Here is a 19861-nt window from a genome sequence, read left to right as displayed (position 1 = left end):
CCCCACACACACACACACCGGGCTGGTGGGTGAGTGATGACTTACAGGACAGATACGAGGAGTTTTAAGGCCAGTAGGAATTTTAGGAACAGATGGGCTGCAGGGGCCTATTTTGATGCCAGGGACAGGGTTCTGTGTAAAGTAAATATTTTCTCAGCGTGGATCTCCGGTGAGGCTGTAGGGAAGCAGATTTCCTCAAGATGCAAATGAGTCAAGTTAGAAATAAATATTGAATGGAAACTGCAATGCAGCTTCGTTTCTCCAGTTGTGGGCCCCCAAGACTTCTCGCAGATGAGCCCCTGCCGCTGCCCAGGTGGGCGAGGACAGGCGTGGATGGGGGGAGGGGGACGTACGGGAGAGGATGCTCTCATTCTCAGACTTCGCATTTTCTGTATTTTTTTGGGGGGGGCGGGGTGGAAAAGGCGTAACCACAAAGGAATCAAGCAAAGTTATGTCTGTCCAGAGGCTTGGGATATTATTTTAAAAATACATGATTATTGATTTCAGAGAGGAAGGGAGAGAGAAACATCAATGATGAGAGAGCATCATAGATCAGCTGCCTCCTGCACGCCCCACACTGGGGAATGAACCTGAAACCCGGGCCTGTGCCCTGACCGGGAATCGAACCCTGACCTCCTGGTTCATAGGTCGATGCTCAACCACTGGGTCCCGCAGGCCGGGAGAGGCTCAGGCTATTTTAAAGCACCCTCCCCCTTCTCTTCCTAACCCAGATCTCGCCTGGCGGATTTTTTCACCAACTGCCAGCCGGAGTCCAGGTCTGCCAGCAGCTGCCTGAAGGAAAACTACGCGGACTGCCTCCTCGCCTACTCGGGGCTCATTGGTAAGAGGGGGAGGAGCAAGATGGGAGGAAAGGCTGGTTTACAAATACTCGGGGACCCTTCCTGCTGTAGCCACCGTGGCCACAAGCTCCCAGTGTCCCGCTGTGCTGGGGTTTTGATGTCAGGCCTCTAGGACCCGCCTGTAAAAAAAAAAAAAAAGCAACAAGGAGGCTAATGGACTCTCGAAGGCAAAGGCAGGGAGCAGGGATTGTTAAAGAGCAGGCAGACAGCAGCGCAGTAGGAGAAGCGACCATGTGGAACCAAAGTAGGAAAAGGCCTGCTTAGGGAAGAGGAGAGCGCGTCAAGCCAAGGAAACGGAACCAGGGGACTTTGGAGAAAGGGAACTTGGAAGTCGTTCATTCTGGGGAAATCCAAAGGCTGTTTCCCAGAAATGGCCCTTTGGAGAGAAAGCCCCTGAGTGCCGGGGTCCTGCTCACCATTCATAGCCTCGCGGATGCGGCTCCTGGAGTGCAGGGGGCGACTTCGCCTCCGTGTTTTCCCACGAACAGACTGGGCAGCAGGAACAGTCCTTTCTGTCTTTCAAGACCTGAGGGGCGAGCAGACCAGGTGCTGGGCGCCTAGGAGACCAGAGCGATTGAACGGGCACCGGTGGGTTGGCAGAGAACCAGAGGGAGGCAGATGTGTGCCCCTGGGTGGGTGTGGCAGGCAGGAGGGCAGGTGGCTGCTCCAGGGACCAGGGCCTGGGGAGCCTGGGTGACAGGGCTGCTTCATGATTGACATTTGAGAAGGAACACACAGTGCAGGCTGGGAGGGGAGGGAGATCGCGGCTGTCAGAGGCGCGATGGCTCAGCCAGGGTGTGTGTTCCTGCCAGGATCGCACACGTCACCAGGCAGAAGGAACTCCTCTTCCTGCCCCCCCCCCCCCCCCGCCGCCCCCAACACAACAGCACAGACCAAATTTTTTGTCACCAGCGTGTCCTCAGCAAGAGCCATGGGAAAATCGACAGAGGGACTTACACAGGGGTATTACAGTGTCTGCACACATGTCTCCTCCTGCATGCCCCCAACTGGGGATTGAGCCAGCAACCTGGGCCTGTGCTCTTGACTGGAATCGAACCCGGGACCCGGGACCCTTCAGTCTGCAGACTGACGCTCTATTCACTGAGCCAAACTGGCTAGGGCCGCACTTCTTTTGAAAGGATACCTGTGCTCTGTTGGGTTGTTGACCATGTTTATGGATATGTCCAATGTGTATCATTTCCTTAAGTCAGTGTTTCAAATTGGCATTGGCTCTCTCCTTTTTTTAAGTTTGCCCCTAGAAGGGATTCCTTCTCAACTACGGCATTCTAGGTTTAGGGAATAACAGAAGTAATTAAGGCATGCTCATTGTACAAAGTATAGAAACGAGCAAACAGAGAAGCCCAAAGGAGACGGTTTTAAGGAGCTACAAGTCCACTCCCAGGTGTAATTGCTATTAACACCTCAGGCCCATCCCTCCAGGCACACACGCTCATGAACTCCACCTTGAATGGCTAGGCAAGCTGTTACATGCCTGAGGGTGATGAAATCCTCTTCTCTTGAGGGAATAGTCGGTGGAGGCAGTCTGTTCTACAGACCAAAACCTATTTCTCCGTTGGGCCGGGATCCCTCCTTCCACACTGGTCATTGCGTTCTAACTTCTTTGAAGACAAAGCTGGCTCCGACTTTTTCCACGTGTCAGGGACCCACCGTGGTGCCAGGCGCGCTTAGTAGGTACATGTCAACCTCTTTGCTCAGTTGCTTTCTTACCAACAGAGCTCCCTCTCTGTTGTGGGTCGAAGGTCTCATCTCAAGATATAATGGCACATCACTTAGTTCAAGTCAGTGAGGAATGTATGGCAAAGAAGATATACTCTGGACCCAGAAGAGCTTACAAAGAAAAAAAAAATTTTTTTCTGTTTGTGAACCAGCTATATCCTGTGGACCACTGACTACTTATTTCCACAAAATGTATAAAAACAGGGCTTCTTGGCATGAGTTGGCATCGCCTGGTGTGGGCCACCCAGGAGAAGGCATTCGGGTTGTATTAGGGAGAAGTGCACTGTTTATTAGTGCCAGTACAGAACTCACCAGAAACACCATGAGCACAGGAAGATGTGGGCAAGAGAGACCACCCAGTATTTCTTCTGGGGCTTTTGAGGGCTCTAGGAGCCATCAGCTTAGGGAGTCTCCACTGTTGGCTTCCAGTTCCTCCACAGCTTGGAAGACTTCATTTCAGTCCAAGGGCGTCTGGTGAGCAGTGGCCTCGTCACACAGTACATTCAGGATGTGGGGTGATCCGTAAAGATCGCTTCGAAGCTTCTTTTGTTTCTCGGAAGAAGCCATTTGCTGCCGAGGGAAGTAGATTCAACGTCCTAAAAGGATTTTTAAGATACGTAAAACCAGTTCTATCTGTTTATGAAGATTAATGACATTCTCAAGAAAATGCAAGGGATTTGGCAACTCATGCATTCAAAGTTAATTCTCTCCTACTCCAAGACATCCATACCATTTGTGCAGGAAAAAAAAAAGAAAAACCGCCCTAAATGCAGCTCAAGGAGTTCCGTTATAATTTTTTAAGTAAATGTGTAAATTATTTTATGTGCTTGAGATAAATTGCTGGGAAAATGCACTGCTTAACATAATTTCCCACTCTGCCAACACAATGTTTGCAATTATCCACGGTGCATCCGCCCTGAGAGAGCATTTGTTTCTTTTCAGGCTGTAGAAAAGTCCTTATCGTCAGGCAAGAATAAAACACCTGGTTTCTACTCCTTTAGGTACAGTCATGACCCCCAACTACATAGACTCCAGCAGCCTCAGCGTGGCCCCGTGGTGTGACTGCAGCAACAGCGGCAACGACCTGGAAGAGTGCTTGAAGTTTCTGAATTTCTTCAAGGACAATACGTGTCTTAGTAAGTTATTTTAAAAATAGGGAACAAACACGTTTTCCTCTCTTGAGTTCAAGCCCTACTTCCATGTTCCTTGTGTTTCTTGTGTCCGTGTGCAATGCTGTCCTCATCTCCTGCAAAGTCAGGCACGTTCCTCTCTCTCTCTCTCTCTCTCTCTCTCTCTCTCGGCACAGCCTTTGGCCACATTGCCTAATGCAGCAGCGAACACAGCAAGTGATCAGCTGGGTGCTGCCAAGACAGACTCCAAAAACTCGAGAGAACAAGAGATTCTATTAACTGAGGGTCCATTGTGTGGGAAGGAACCCTTCTACCCACAGATCAAAGTTTGATCTTGGCAACCAGCACAACGTCTGTTCCAAATGTTCTTAAAACCTGAGTGTAATATACAATGTGAGATGCTCAGACAAATTAGGTGGGGTAGGCCCCTAAGGGCTCTCAGAGAAAGATTAGAATGTCAACATCAATAGCCCCCATGATGTTCCACGTTGGCTCAGAGGAGAAGCAATTCCTGAGTGAGAGAAGCTGGCTGTGCAGCCAGGAGGTTGGTTATCTCGGGAGGTGGAGATGAGCACTTGGTGAGGGGGGGAGGGGGGGAGGAACCTCTAGGCAAATGGGAAACGTATTTCCCGAAGGGGGAGAGAGATGGAGAGAAATGTACGGTGAACACCATTCATCAGACGAACTTCTAAAGCACTGCCAGGTCTCCCTTCTAGCCACTGAGATGTGTGTGTTCCAGGCGACAACTCCACTGAGATGCTCGAGTACCTCACCCACATGTTGAGGCGGCCACTGTGCGTTTACTGGGTGCCTTCAGCTTACTCTCTAGGGAGTCTAATACCGTATATGCATTATCTCATTTGCCCTAATCTGCACAAGAGGTGTTATTATCTCTGCTTCACAGTTGAATAAATGGCTGGTCTTCACGTAGACCAGCGGTTCTCAACCTGTGGGTCGCGACCCCTTTGGGGGTGGAACGACCCTTTCACAGGGGTCGCCTAAGACCATCGGAAAACACATATATAATTACATGTTGTTCAACTTGTAGCAATGAAAATACATCCTGCATATCAGATATTTACATGACGATTCATAACAGTAGCAACATTACAGTTATGAAGTAGCAACGAAAATAATTTTATGGTTGGGGGTCACCACAACATGAGGAACTGTATTAAAGGGTCGCAGCATTAGGAAGGTTGAGAACCACTGACGTAGACCATCCATGCCAAAGATAGGATGCAAAGCCTGAGTTCTGCTTCTGCAGCCCCCTGTCCCCTAAGGAGTTAGTGTCGTGTCTGCTATTGAAGGGCCCATTGGACAAGAACATATACCTGAACGTCAGGGACCAGCTGTGGTTCCTGGTGGCAGGTGTGGACCAAGTTTCTAGGAATTAAGGCTCGCAGTCCCTCTGAGAGCCCTGTCCTCAAGGGACAGTTTCCCCAGGAGGCGCTGCTGGACGGTGACTGCTTTCTAGAGCATTAGCTAACCACTTGCCATGTGCACATTGGAAAGGCTTCCAAGTGTTGCTTTCCCAGTCTCCTCATTGTTTCGAGAAAAGACACATCTAAATGACGAGGTTTCTTAGTCATGTGGCTGTGACCGTATCATTAGAATAAAAACAAGCTTTTGGAAACTTAAGTGAAATTCAAACCCACAAAACTAGTCTCAAGTGTGGAGTCATTTGCTGAGACACTGGGCATACTATGGACCTCTTGTTTAGTCTTGACGTTAAAAAAAAAATATATATATATATATATCTCCCTCTTTTTCACCTCCTGCATGCTCTTCTGGCAGAATACAAGATTTAGTGAAGATAAAGCAATGACAGTAGAGGCCAGTGTGAGAAAAAGATGCTCACGCTGCCGGGAAAGCTGCTCCTTCACAGAGAAACTCAAGTTGTCCCTGCGTAATAATATTTTGGTGAAGGGGAGAACAGTGCGGTGTCTTATTGCTAATGACTTTGCAATAAAAATAAGTGCATTTGGTCTTCAACAGGGACCAAGGCCAGCCAGAATTTTTCATACTCATTCCATTTATCCTTTGTTTAGAAGGGGCACAGCATACCAAAGACACAGGGCTGTGGATCCAGTCTCTGCCAAGGCCCTCGGGTAGAAGGAACTGGAACTGGTGCACTCCAACCCAGATGCAATAACCCAGTTCTGCTCTCTTCGGATTAACCATCTCTTCCCCAGACTCCCCTGTCATGAACACCGCTCCGACCTATTGTTTACTTCTGGTTATTGTGGGGGAAACAGTTAATTTTACATCAAAGTGCATGGCAGATGTTGGGGAAAGAGAGATGAAAGAATGAGCTGTAGGTGAAGGTGACTGTTACTGTCACTCAAGTCTGTCTTTTGATGCCACCTTCCCCTCCCTGGACCACTTCATCTAAACTGCACCTCCCCATTCCGACCCAGGGCGTCCTGCACCCCACCTGCTGCCTTTTTCTCCAAGCATTTCTCACCGTCTAACGTATTATATATTCTCCTTGTTTCCTTCCAAGCAGAATGTGACCTCCGGGAGGGCAGGGACTTTTGTCTTTCATTGCTGTCATTGATCTTTGCAGCATCCCTAGTGCCTGGCACTTTGTCGATGTTCCGTTGACATTTGAATGAATGAATGGGCAAGTGGACAAACCACCTCCCCAAGTGCCAGGGCGAACTCACTGAAAAGCACAGGTAGTTTCAATGAGTGGCAAAGGGTCTCTTGAATCTGCATGTCTTAAGAAGAAAAAGGAAGGTTTTGCTGTTCTTTTGTTATTGTTGCTTTGGGTCATTCAAGGAAACCAGTCCCCCATATACCTTTCTCTACATTCCGCCCCCTCGTTGGGCTGTATAACATGGCTAGCAGCAGAAAAGGCATTTATATTAATTTGAAGCTGTTTCCTACAGCCTTGAAAATGTAAAGTTGCAGAAAACAGGTTTCCAATTTTCTGAACTTAAAGGATAACAATTTTAGAACAAAATGTCACTTCTAAAAGGAACATTAGGCTTAAATTATTCTGTCTTGTATATCGAAAAATGCCAGCTAAGAGTCAGATAGTAACAATTTGCACATTCAGGTCCCAAGTGGAAGAGTTTGATTTCTTATACCATGAATATGAAGTAAAAAAAATTCCTAAATCCAGGCCAAATCCCCGAAGACCTGATTAAACTGTTTCTTATTCATTTGAGGGGGAGGGGAACAATACAACCAATTTACTCTTGCCATGAAAACAATCTAATCCCATGAACTTGTAATAAGCTTTTAAAGTTTTACATTTTCAACTTTTCATTTAAGCATGGCTGCTCCTACCTAATTATGCTGATTTTGTTTAGAAGACTGGGAGCAGAAAGGGAAAACAATAATCTCAGTTAAATTTTCATTAGATTATTGCTGAGGTTCGGGGAGATTTTTCTTCTACAGAAACTGGCTGCATTTGTGCTGTGAGCATTGCTGGTCTCATAGTAGGTGCTCTGTGCTGGGGAATCACATATTTTTGCTCTTCGGTTTCATTGCCTAACAAATGAATATCATTGCCACCGAATCTTCTCAGTCCCATAGTTAAGGATGTTATACTTAAAAAAAAAAACACAAAAACTAATGAGTTTGCTTTTGGTACAGGATTTTGACAGAGCACAAAGGTTTTCTTGGAAGATGGGACAGTGGTTGGGATCCCAAATAACAAGTCCGAGGCTGGATTTCAAAGGGCTTAACCAATGAGTGTTTCAGGGCAAAGGACCTGGCGCATCGATCGGAACAGCATAGGTGTGGTTTGCAGTTGGAGCATCCAAGTGTCCGGCCCAGTGTTGAATGAACGAATTGATTTTTGAACCTCTGACCCAGTGGCTGGCTCTCAACACACGTAGGCTAGACAGTTGGGTGGGTTTTGTTCAGGGAAGTCCAGTGCTCTATTCAGAATTTCTAGGCTGCCTGTCTGGCTTTATGTAGCTTGTCTGGTACATTTAATGCTTGACTTTGAAATTGGATTTCCTCCTGTTTTTCTGCAGAAAATGCAATCCAGGCTTTTGGCAACGGCTCCGATGTCACAGTGTGGCAGCCAGCCCTCCCGGTTCAGACTACCACTGCCACGACCACCACAGCCTTCCGGGTCAAGAACCAGCCCCTGGGGCCAGCAGGGTCCGAGAATGAGATCCCCACCCATGTGTTACCGCCGTGTGCAAATTTACAGGTAAGCGCGGTGCTGACTGTCGGAGCTCACGGCTGGCGCCACCCAGGCTCATTGTCTTCACAGCCAGGCGGCGAACGACGCCCAGGTTGGAATCTTAAAAGTGCATCTTAACCGTGATACGTGGAGATACACGGGAAGTGCCATAGAGTGGAGAGAAAGCTGGACTTTGCCATTCATAGGGGGTGTGGCTTTGGTCAAGGCTCCTGCATATGTATCTGCCCTGGTGTCCTCGCCTGGAATATGGTGTGAGGGCTGGGCAGCTGGGTCCTGAAGGTTTTCATTCGTGGGGTCCAGCTAGATCAGCTGTGTGCATATGTATTAAGCTTATTTTGTGTTTTCTACAAAACAGCAGCATATTGAAAAGAAAGGAGCTTTTGGTTTTGTCCCCGACACCGCCGCTTAATCGGAATGATTTAAAACTGTGTCTAGCCCAGCCCGTGTGGCTCAGTGGTTGAGCGTCGACCTATAAACCAGGAGGTCATGGTTCAGTTCCCAGACAGGGCACATGCCCGGGTTGTGGGTTTGGTCCCCAGTGTGGGGAGTGCAGGAGGCAGCCGATCGCTGATCCTCTCTCATCATTGATGTTTCTCTCTCTCTCCCTCTCCCTTCCTCTCTGAAATCAACAAAAATATATTTAAAAATACAGTTGTCTCTAAAGGGGAACCAGAGGCAGAGCTACCAGTGAAGTGTTAGCTCAAACGTGGAGCCCTCTGGGGCTTGTCCGTCCTTGCGCAGTGAGAGGAGCTGGGAGCAGCTGCCCTGCGAGGACAGTCCAGCGGGAACGGCCCAGAGGCCTCCCTGGGGTTAATCCCGACCTTCCAGGCAGGACCACACCACACTCACAGTGGCTTCTTGACTTTCGTCACAGCAGGGTGTTTATTCTGCCCTTCCATTGATTTTCCCACAGTAAAGAGAGTCAGCTGTTTGTAGGACGGTACATACTCAGGTGCTCACACAGTATTTTCACGCGCTTTCCCTCTTGGCATGTTACGCTCCTGCGGCTGCGGGGAGATGCTATTACTGTGGTCCTGCCAGGCTGGTTCTTTCCTTCGAGGACACGGGCTCAGCGAGGTACCACTTTCGCTGGAGCCTGCGGAGCTGGTGGGTCACAGACCCAGCGCTGGGGGCCTAGGAGCCTCGTCTTCTTCTCAGGGCTCTCCCTGTATTTGGGGTAGTGCTGACTGTGTGGTGATTTCTGCCTCCTGCCCTGTGCGGAAGGGGCGTTTGCCAAGCACCGCACTGTCACACTTGTCATACTTCACACTCATTGCTGGAGCACAGCGTCCCTTCTCTCCCCTCACTCCCCCTAAGGGTCAGTCTGGCCGGAGTGCTCCCCAGCATCAGGACCTCTCCTAGCCTCAGCTTCCTCATCTGGGAGTCCAGGGGCTGGCCTCGCTGCTAGGGTTGTGAGGATTAAACGAGGTCATGCATTAGTGCTTGGGGCACAAAGAACGCTCCAGAATGGTGCTTTAGAAACGTCCCAGGCAGTGCCACTACTATATCACTGGCTACTTGGGTCCTTTACAACAGTAAACAGATGCCCGTGTTGTGCGTGCATGGGGTGGGGTGCTGTGCCAGGGAGAACTGGTGTGTTAGCGCTTATAGGTGTAGAGCGTGTTTAGCTTTTTCAAAACATTTCACCTGCTTTGTGCCCTTTATTCCGTACCAGCCCGTGAGTCAGGTGAGATAGACATCCGTCCCTTTGACAAACGAGGCCACTGAGGCAGGGAGAGGCTGGCGATCCATCCAAGCTCACACAGCAGTGCCCTGGCAGGGCTGGGATTTTTGGATCCAAAGCCAGTGTGCCTCGGCCTTGCTCCCAGGTCATGGACGTTGGCCTTATTCCATGGCCTTGGAAAACCTGGGCTCCTCTGAATTAGGAATGGACAGAGAGAAGGAAGTGAAAACTAGAAAGGAGGTCATGCAGCATTTGTCTTTCTGTGTCTGGCTTACTTCACTCCGCATCATGTCCACCAGGTCCATGCGGAATCTGAAAAAGGAGCGTCCTGAGACGCAGGGAGTAGAACAGTGGTTACAAAGGGGTGGGGAGGGGGAAATGGGGGATGCGGGGCAAAGGGTGCAAAGTTCCAGCTACGCAGGATGAGTAAGTTCTGGGGGTCTAATGGACAGTGTGGTGAGCACAGTTATCACATACTGTATTCTGTGCTTGAGATTTGCTATAAGAGGGTAGATCTTTGTTGTTCTCACAGCCCCCCAAATGGTTAACTTGATTGTGGTAAACCTTTCACAATGTATGCGTATATAAAAGCATCCCATTGTATGTCTTTCCTGTATACAATTCTTATTTCTCAATGAAATAAGAAATTTCTTATTTCTTATAACTCAAGAAATCTGGAGGGGTGAGGGGGTACAGAAAAGATGAGCAGGAAGAAGCTGTTTTGAGGGAGCCATATGCCCAGTTCTTCCTGAAGACGGTGATGCACGTGATAGGACAACACAAAGCTCATACTTGGGCTGGTTTCCTTCCGCCACCGTTCCAGGAGACAGGGTGCCAGGGAAGCCCTGAGAGTTTGCCAGCAAAACTTAGTGCAGCTTGGTCATCTCTTCAGGATGACTTAGATTAAGAATGGTGGAAAGAATCGCTGGAGGCCAGGGCTTTGATCAGGGGATGAGCAAGTGATGAGAGATGGGTCTCAGCCCATGAGAATGAGGTCTCTGGCGCTGAGTCGGGACACCTGCTTTGACGCAGGGCCTCCAGGAGATGTGTTCTCCCCTTCTGTCCTTCCTTTGCCTGCCTGGTTGTCTCCAGGTAAATCACCATTTGCCTGAGGGGCCCAGAAATATCTTCGAAGGGCGTTTGCCCGCCGCATATGTCGTTACTCAGAATAGAACCCGCTTGGGACCCATTGGTAACAGATTTGGAGAAAGTCAGCTACGTCTGGCAGCTCTAAAGTTCACCTCCCCCGAGAAGCATCCTCTTGTAATATTTTATAATGTACAATAATACGAGAAAACTCTCAGGGACTTGAGTTTCTGTCTTAACATTTGAGATAGATTTCCCCCTTGGAAGGGAAGCAATAGAATAAACATTTTCAAAAAGTCAGCTTCGGAGGGTAATTATCAACACACCAAACCCAGTTCTGTTTGGGGAAACGGTGGCCTGGGGTGCGTGCGGTGCACCCAGGACTCATCTGTGGTTGCCATGAAAGGCTCTGCTTTTAAAAAGGAAGGTTGATTGATTTGTATGAAATGTCATGGAAATGTCCAAGGGCCGGCCCCCTGAGGTGCTAAATGACCAGGTTCTGGGTAACCCACCACACTCCCGTGTCGGGATTCATTGGCAGTCGTATTAGTAACAAGCGTGACACAGGCGATGCTATTGTTGGCACATCCCTTTGACTCTGTACAAAACGGTCACATGAGAAACAAGGCAATATTTAAAAGCCTACCAATTATTTCATCTTCTGCGCACTTGAGTGGTCTGGTAGCTGGAAAAAGCTCAGGATACGCAAGCCAAGTGGATGGTGCTTGTCATTTATATGAAGTAGATATTCGGGGGAGATGCAAGTATTGGAAAAATCTCTCTTTGGCATCACTCCACTGTTTATCTCTAGTGGCATAAGGTGAAGACCACTCAAAGTGGCATTTGTGGGCCCCCGATTTCCATGGTCAAATAGGGTTATAGAGACTAGGTAATAGAGGCTTGGGAGTAGGGCTTAGAACCCCTGAGAAGTTTAACTCCCTCTGCTGCTTTCCTGGAAAGAGCTAGGAAGGGTGATTGAGAGGAGAAAGCCTGATAGAGCAGGGCGTACTCTCAGGCCTAGCAGGATGGGTCTGGGATAGTTTCGGGCAGTGTGTGAGCTCTGTAAACAGTGCAGGCCATATTCAAAGTCAGTTGTTTTGTTTGTGTTGGGAGCCAAATAAAACATATCCGTGGATGAGATGTGGAGGACCAGATCTCAAGTTCAAGTGCTGGCCCCCGTCCTCATGGGACTTTTAAAGCAGCTTTCTCAGTCATAAAAGATGTGAGCAGGGTCCCAATGGATGGCCTTTGCAAGAATGCTTACTGCTAAAGTCAGCAATGCAGAGGCCAGCTGTCCCCTTTCCCCTCAATGATCACATCATCTACTTTGGTGGTCAGGCCATGCTAGCTCTAGGGGTCCCACAGCTGGGTCACTGATGGCCCTCTGTGGGCCATGGGGTGGGCATCATTCTCCAGCAGAGGACCTACAACATCCACTGGATTTCAGTGTGAGGCCACACCTCCCTGGCCTCCTGGGAAAGCCTCACTCCAGGCTCTTCTTTTTCCAGAGTACAGTTTGGAGCTTAGAGCAATGAGCTGGGCCCTTGTAGGCTGCAGCACCACCTTTACAGGTTGATAGGTGTGGAAAGGGAGGCAGGATTTGCCCATCTTTAATACCTAACACATGTGACTCCTACATAGAATATTTGAGTATTGAATTTGAATATGGAATACTAGAGACCCGGTGCACGAAACTCATACATGGGTAGGGTCCCTAGGCCTGGACTGCCATCAGGCTGGGGCCTTCCTTCATTCCACGCCACCCCCTGGTGGTCAGCGCATGTCATAGCGAGCAGTTAAACTCCTGGTCGGTTGAACTCCTGAGGGGACAATTTGCATATTAGCTTTTTATTACATAGGATTAGCATACTGCCTTAGAACATTGAAAATAAGCTCTATCTGAAACAAGACATTGCATCCTGGAAGAGCTGTGTCTCAGGAGACCTCGGCAAGGCCCATTCGTACCGGATAGGGCCAGACCAGCCCAGGAATGATTTCAAAACTCTTCTCAGGGCCAAACCCCAAACGCCTGGATGTGGCAGGAGGGCGATTATCCAAACCTGCTAAGTACCCAGGACTCCACTGGCTGTGACCATGTGGAAACCTGAAGTGTTGAGTTTTAAAAGGAAAGCTGCCAGTGGGTGTTCTGTAAATCATTGGTGCCAGCAGACTGACCCCATTATGTCAGCTAATCCTGGAAATACAGGAGGCAAATTTAAATCTTCCAGCATGAAGCACTTAATCAATATTCTAAATGTTTCCCTTGCAATTTATGCTGGCAGGGCAATGGGGCACTTTGGCGTCCCGTTAATCTTCCACTGGAGAAGAGGTGCTTATGCGCAAGGCTAGGGTGCTAGGGGTTCGGATGGCTGGTGGGCGGGCAGGAAGCTGCAAGGGGAGAAGAAAGTACTTATTTCTAGACCAGGCCCTTGGCATGGGGCCGCTCATTCCCTGTACTCACACTGCCCCTTCCAGCGGGCAGATCTAGCCAGTGGGCACCTCCTCAGTGCTCTGTCACCTGTGGTCGACAGCCTACGATTTGCAGGAAAGAGTAGGAGCTTGAGTGTTAGTTGGACCTGAGTGAAAATCCCAGCTCACTTCCTATTGCTTGTGACCTGGGGCAGGTTTCTTACCCTCTCTGAATGTGTGCTGTGAAACATCACCCACCTCTTGGCTTTGTTGTGAGGATAGAAGAACTAGTGCCTGTATGCAGAGGGCCCAGCAGGACTTGCCAACCCACTGCACTTGGTAAGTGGCTGCCACGCTTACTGAGATTGAAGAGATGCCTTAGAGCTTTAACACTGGACACCGGGGCTGTGAAGGATGGGCTGTTCCCAGGGGCTGGGGGCCATGGAGGGAGAAGTAATGGAGCTCCTTAGGTTTTGCTTCCTTAAGTTGTAAGAACTGTTTGAGCCAAGTGATATCCTGCTGGTCATTGTAGAAAGTCCCAAGGAAGGAGGCAACAGGGTGGGATGGACACCAGGCTAAGAAGGAAGGGAAACCACAAGGTCATAAACAAAGAACCAGGTCTGAGGGGCTAGAACTGCCCCAAATCTACCTCTCTGTGCCCAGAAGGGTTCTCCTGGGAGCTACGTCCTCACAGTCAGCTCCTTGGGGCCGTGACTTGGAGCAGGGACAGTAGTCAGATCTGGGTCCAGCCTGAGTACAGTCAGATCTTGACTGTCTGCCAGGGGCTGTTGCCACGTCTCTCTAACCAGTGCTGACATTGGGAAGAGGTGACACAGTTGTAAATAGAAAACGCTCTTCGTTGCAGAGAAGATGGTGTTTGAGAACTAGCCCTGCCTCTCAGCCTCAGAGTCCCAGATTTTGCAGCCTTGCTCATACCTGCACTCCACCAGTACTGTTGTTGGCTTAATGCTTATCTTCACTCTCAATGACTAGGTATCCTGTTAACAACGTTTGTGAAACACATGTGAATCGGTGCGCTAGCTCTCGACATAGAGATTAAATTGAAAACAGTGCAGATGTTGGCCACCTAAATAATGTCATATACACCAGTGGTCCCCAGACCCCACTTTGGGAATCCTTATGAGCAACCTAATCATATGACAGACCCCAGAACTATTCGTTTTGACAACCTGCATCACCTGTGCTTTGTATGGTCTGGTGTTAATAAAGCAAATGTGCATATTTGAGTCCAGTACTGATCTAGGCACATTATATACATCAATGTATATAAAAGCCTAAGTGACCATTACAACCGGTCGACCAAACAACTGGTCAACTGGTCACTATGATGTGCACTGACCACCAGGGGGCAAATGCTCTATGCAGGAGCTGCCCCTGGTGGTCAGTGTGCTCCCACAGCCAACCTCCCATGGCCAGCCAACCTCCCACGGTCCCTCCCCTGGGCCCGGTCAGTCCCAATCGCTGGCCAGGCTGAGGACCCCACCTGTGCATGAATTCATGCACCGGGCCTCTAATATGTGTGTATGTATATGTATTATACATATTATATGTATATACAGTATATACATGTTGATGTCTATGCATATACATACACACATATTAGAGGCCCGGTGCATGAATTCATGCACCGGGCCTCTAATATGTGTGTATGTATATGCATAGACATAAACATGTATATTCTGTATATACATATTATATGTATATACAGTATATACATGTTGATGTCTATGCATATACATACACACATATTAGAGGCCCGGTGCATGAATTCATGCACCGGGCCTCTAATATGTGTGTATGTATATGCATAGACATAAACATGTATATTCTGTATATACATATTATATGTATATACAGTATATACATGTTGATGTCTATGCATATACATACACACATATTAGAGGCCCGGTGCATGAATTCATGCACCGGGCCTCTAATATGTGTGTATGTATATGCATAGACATAAACATGTATATTCTGTATATACATATTATATGTATATACAGTATATACATGTTGATGTCTATGCATATACATACACACATATTAGAGGCCCGGTGCATGAATTCATGCACCGGGCCTCTAATATGTGTGTATGTATATGCATAGACATAAACATGTATATTCTGTATATACATATTATATGTATATACAGTATATACATGTTGATGTCTATGCATATACATACACACATATTAGAGGCCCGGTGCATGAATTCATGCACCGGGCCTCTAATATGTGTGTATGTATATGCATAGACATAAACATGTATATTCTGTATATACATATTATATGTATATACAGTATATACATGTTGATGTCTATGCATATACATACACACACACACACACACACACACACGAGGTCAGTGCCATTGTTATTCCCATGTTTTTGGCAGCAGCCCTGAGACTTGGCGAGGCCGGATGGGGAGAGAAATGTAAAGCAACCTTTGCCTCTCTGTGCGCTCTCAGTGGCTACGCTGCATCCCCTCAGTCAGAGCACTTTACCTTTTTGTCCTGGATAACATTATCCATTCGGCATAGATGACAGCAGTCCCTACATTCTCGCTGAGCATCTGGCAGCTTGAAGGGCCCGGCTGGTTCATAAACCGGCATAAAGAAAGGTAATGATGCCTATTCTGACACCAACTGGCGTCCTGCAATACAGCTCAATTCTGACACGAGGCCCGGTGTTGGCACAGACTCCCCAGGTAGAGGACACGGTCCCCTGCAAGGCTGCCCTGACTTCAGATGCCAGCCACATTGTAGGGGTCCTCAGGCCTCCTGCACTCTAAGCAGCTACAAATTCCGGGGTTCACTCCCACAACCCCCTCCGGTTCAACAACTCAGACCTCAGGAAGGCACTCTACGTCTGATTTTAGGTTTATTGTCAAGGCTACAGATCAGGACTAGCCAAATGGAGAGACATAGGCTGAGCTCTGGGAGGATCCCAGTGGGAGCTCCTGCTCCCTCCTCTGTAGAATGTAGGGACATCTCCCTCCCAGCACATCACTGTGACCACCAGCCAGGAAGCCTCGACACGCTTCAGTCCTCCGAGCAGGCTACACCTAGCATTTCCTTTGCGTAGTGGTCTCCTCAGAAGGAGCTGACTTCCCCACTCCGGGAGAAATGAGCTGGGTGGGGGGAGTCTTCCCCAGCAGCAGTGCTAAGCTGCAGGACCCCCCACTCCCCACCCCTACCCAGCCTGCTTCTGGGCTACACTGGAAGCCTCACAGCAGAGCCCTGGACCCGCTGCCAAGGAGCCCCGGGCCCTCTGTGATGGGCCTGGCTGCTCCCAGCACGCAGCGGCTGCCAGCGGCCTCCTGGGGCTTAATCTCACAGGCTCAGGTGCCAGCAGATGAGCTCAGAGGAAGCCGCGGCCCCGCGTCCACCCACGTTAGCCCGGGGAGGAAAGAGGCTGTTGTAAAAACACTTTTTGAAATAACTGCTTAGAGAGCATTTTCAAAGCCCTTCATCCCGGAGAGCGCTTGAATTCGGAGCTCAAAATCGAGTGTCACTCCGACAAGCCCGCTCAGAATTGAGCGTTACTCCGTGAACACTGCCACGCAACCCAGCAAGCCGAAATGCATGTCCAGTTGTGGATTCAAACCCTCCTGGAAACGGAAGCTCGCAGGGTATGGCTGGTACCAAAAACCAGGGATTTTATCTTAGGGGCCAGGTTTCATTCCAGGCGTGCGTATCTCGGAGCACAGGGTCGTACATGGTAGTCATTTGCTGGGTTGACAGGACAAAGTACCGCAGATGGGGTGGCTTAACCGTAGAGCTTTCTTTCTCGTCTTTCTGGAGACTGATAATCCAAGATCAAGGTGTCAACAGGTCTAGTTTCTCCTGAGCCCTCCCTCCTTGGCGTGCACATGGCTGCCTCCCTTCTGTGTCCTCACGGGGCCAATTCATGTCTCAAGGACACCAGTGCGCCTTGATGCAGGCCCACCCGAGTGTCCTCATTTTAGCTTAACTACCTCTTTAAAGACACCATCTCCAAATAGAGTCCCTTTGCGGGGGGGCTAGGACTTCCGCCTGTGAAGTTTGGAGGGACCTAATTCAGCCCATAAAGGGCAGGTCCTCAGTAACTGAACACCTGTCATTTTCAGAATCTCACTTTCGGGGCAAAGGTAAGGGGATAACAGGCTATTAGCACAGCAAGCCTTTCCTAGTCCACGGGGTCCTGCTCCGTGTCGTTTGTGCAGCCTTTGAACCCACAAGAGGAGACCTGGCTTGGGGCTAATGCTGTGGATGAAGGAGAGCGATCAGATTTCGGGCTGCTGCAAACTTAATTCAGGTAATGATTTCTCCGTGATTGGCACGTTTGCATTGTAGCCAACTTCGGTTCCGCGTATTGTTAGAATACACAATACTGTAATTGAAGATTATTTTATCAGCACGAAAGGCTTTTATAATTCATTTTAAAAAGTTGTAATGGGCTCGAGCGTCTTTAGTACGGTTTAATAATATAGCCTTTTACGGCTGACTGTAAAATTTCAGATTACGGTTTTAGCGATTATGCCATCCTATTTTACAGTTTAATAATTGTTCAAATGAAGAAGAGTGAAGTTCCTAAATACCAGCTTAATGACTTAGAAAAATAGCCTTCCTCCGAATTTGAACGAACACCTCGAACGAACCCAGACATCACCTTTCCAACGAAGGCAGATCATGGCCCCTATTTTTCTCACCCACAAAGCCCTCCCAATGAAGCACAGGTTGTGCGGCATCTCTCGGTGCTAGTTCTTCTCTCCTTCTTTTCTCGTTTTTCCCTCCTCTCTGGAGCTAGAATAAGCCCGTTCGCCAAGCAGGAGGTGAACTCCTGCTAGGCCAGAAGAGCATCTGCAGGAGCAGGGCGGACATTGGGTCTCTTGCGAAGGTCCTTCATGTTACAGGCGGCCCCTTGTTCCTACCGCGTCAGCCCGGGCTCCTAACTCTAATAAAGCCTTGTGAAGCCTCCAGATGACGCTTGCTTCACCGTGCTAGGAAGCGAGTGGCAAAATTGGGATCCCTAAATTCTGACATCATCGTATACCATCACGAGGAATAACGAAAGTGTTAGCATACAGCACCGGGAAGAAGACACTATGTCATGCCGTCCTTGGAATTATACTCCACGTTGGTGTGTTTCTGGGAATCTCCAGGGGAAAGTTGTCAGACGACTGAAGGCAATCACAGAGGCCCTGGACCATTGCACTAACATGGTTACCATGGGGACGTGGGCCACGGCTTGGGAACGCAGTCCCGGGACCCGTGGGCACGGTGCGGTTTTTGAAGGGCCCAGTGTTGTTCCACAAAAATGGCAACAGGCAGGGGGAGTCCCAGACGGCTGGGCTCCTTTCTCTCGGGGGTGCATTCCAGGAGCTCGGGGCTCACAGCCCATTTCCACTCTGTGTCATAAACAGCGGTGCCTGGTATGTGAGTGGCAGGGAGGCTGGCTCTGAGCTGCCCACAGTGGCTAGAAATCCTCTCTTGCGTCACCTTGAAATGATACGGGCCCCCTTCCCTCTGGCTCCCACTCGGCTCTCTAGTTCCCTCACCCTTCTCTGTCAGCCCCAGAGAACTTCTAGCTGAAAGGAGGTGTTGGTCGGAACAGCGTAAGGGGCTTTAGATATCTTTTGCCAGGTCACGGTCACCGCAGGAAGGATGATGCCACAGGTGAATTCCCTTCTTGCTGGCCACGGGGGTAGGCATTTGCTGCAGGCTCCAGATGTTGTCTCTACCTGTTACCTGCCGCAGCTGTGACAACCCTGTGTCAGAACAGGGCTAGCGGGAGCAGCTAGTGATTCTGGGGTCCTGTGGAAAGTAGAGGCAGCAGTATCATTCCTCTCACTCCAAAACCAAGCTCACTGTTAGATAATATAACGGAAGCACGGGCAGTGCCGCAGCTCGACAAGGGATCATGCAGACGAAAGGCCAACAACAGTGTGTCTCGGTTAGTTCTCCAAGTTGCTCTTTAAAAAAAAAAAAAAGGAAAAGAAAAAGAAGCTGCTGTGCTTAAGAGTAGATAATACGGAAGGCTCGGGGTTTTTGTGACAATAAACTCAGACCTTCCTGTGGGCTCGATGACAAGTAGTTTAATCTCCTTAATCTTGGATTCATCATCTGTAATATGGGAATAATGAGGAGGACCGCCTAGGAGGGCTGTGATAATTAAACAAATTAAAATTCTTCGGCACAGTAACAGAGCCTCCAGCACAGTAATTATTTTATCTTTTTTTTTTTTTAATCTTCCTGGTTGGTCTGTGCCGACCATGAGACAGAGGAAGCCTGTGCTAAAGGGACCCTTAGCCCCAACTGCATCTGGGAAATAAACTTGGGCGTCAGGTAGGGGGTGTGCCCTGCGGAAGCGGGACTTCGGTTGCACTGATTTTTTTATGACCACCCATTTAGGATGTCTGTTCCTGAACATTTTTTTTTTAAAAAAAACCAATTTTCTTCTAAAATAAAGAATAACTAAAGGAGGGGGATGGTAGGGGGGAGGCCCCTCAGTGCCTTTCTGGAAAGAGCTGTTAGGCCATCTGCACCTGTGGTCCACAGGTGGTCATGCTGGCCCATCGGAGGGACAGTAATCAGCAGCTGGCCCCAACTGCATCTGGGAAATAAACTTGGGCGTCAGGTAGGGGGTGTGCCCTGCGGAAGCGGGACTTCGGTTGCACTGATTTTTTTATGACCACCCATTTAGGATGTCTGTTCCTGAACATTTTTTTTTTAAAAAAAACCACTTTTCTCTTAAAATAAGAATAACTTAAGGATGGGGATGA

At 48.8% G+C, this 19861-nt stretch overlaps 1 protein-coding gene across 2 annotated transcripts in view; it reads left to right on the top strand.

The window, feature by feature from the left end:
* The window catches only part of GFRA1 (GDNF family receptor alpha 1), a 182008-nt gene that overhangs the window by 150946 nt on the left and 11201 nt on the right, over positions 1-19861 (top strand). For both annotated transcript variants that reach the window (XM_015557998.1, XM_015557997.1), the window contains 3 exons: positions 732-841; positions 3599-3733; positions 7720-7901. In XM_015557998.1, the coding sequence (XP_015413484.1) occupies positions 732-841; positions 3599-3733; positions 7720-7901 (427 nt within the window). The remainder of the gene's footprint in view (positions 1-731; positions 842-3598; positions 3734-7719; positions 7902-19861) is intronic.

The sequence above is a fragment of the Myotis davidii genome, unplaced genomic scaffold (assembly GCF_000327345.1).
Source record: "Myotis davidii unplaced genomic scaffold, ASM32734v1 scaffold107, whole genome shotgun sequence".
In the NCBI taxonomy this organism is placed as follows: Eukaryota; Metazoa; Chordata; class Mammalia; order Chiroptera; family Vespertilionidae; genus Myotis; species Myotis davidii.
Note: the sequence above shows the minus strand (reverse complement) of the source record. Positions and strands in the feature narration are given on the sequence as shown.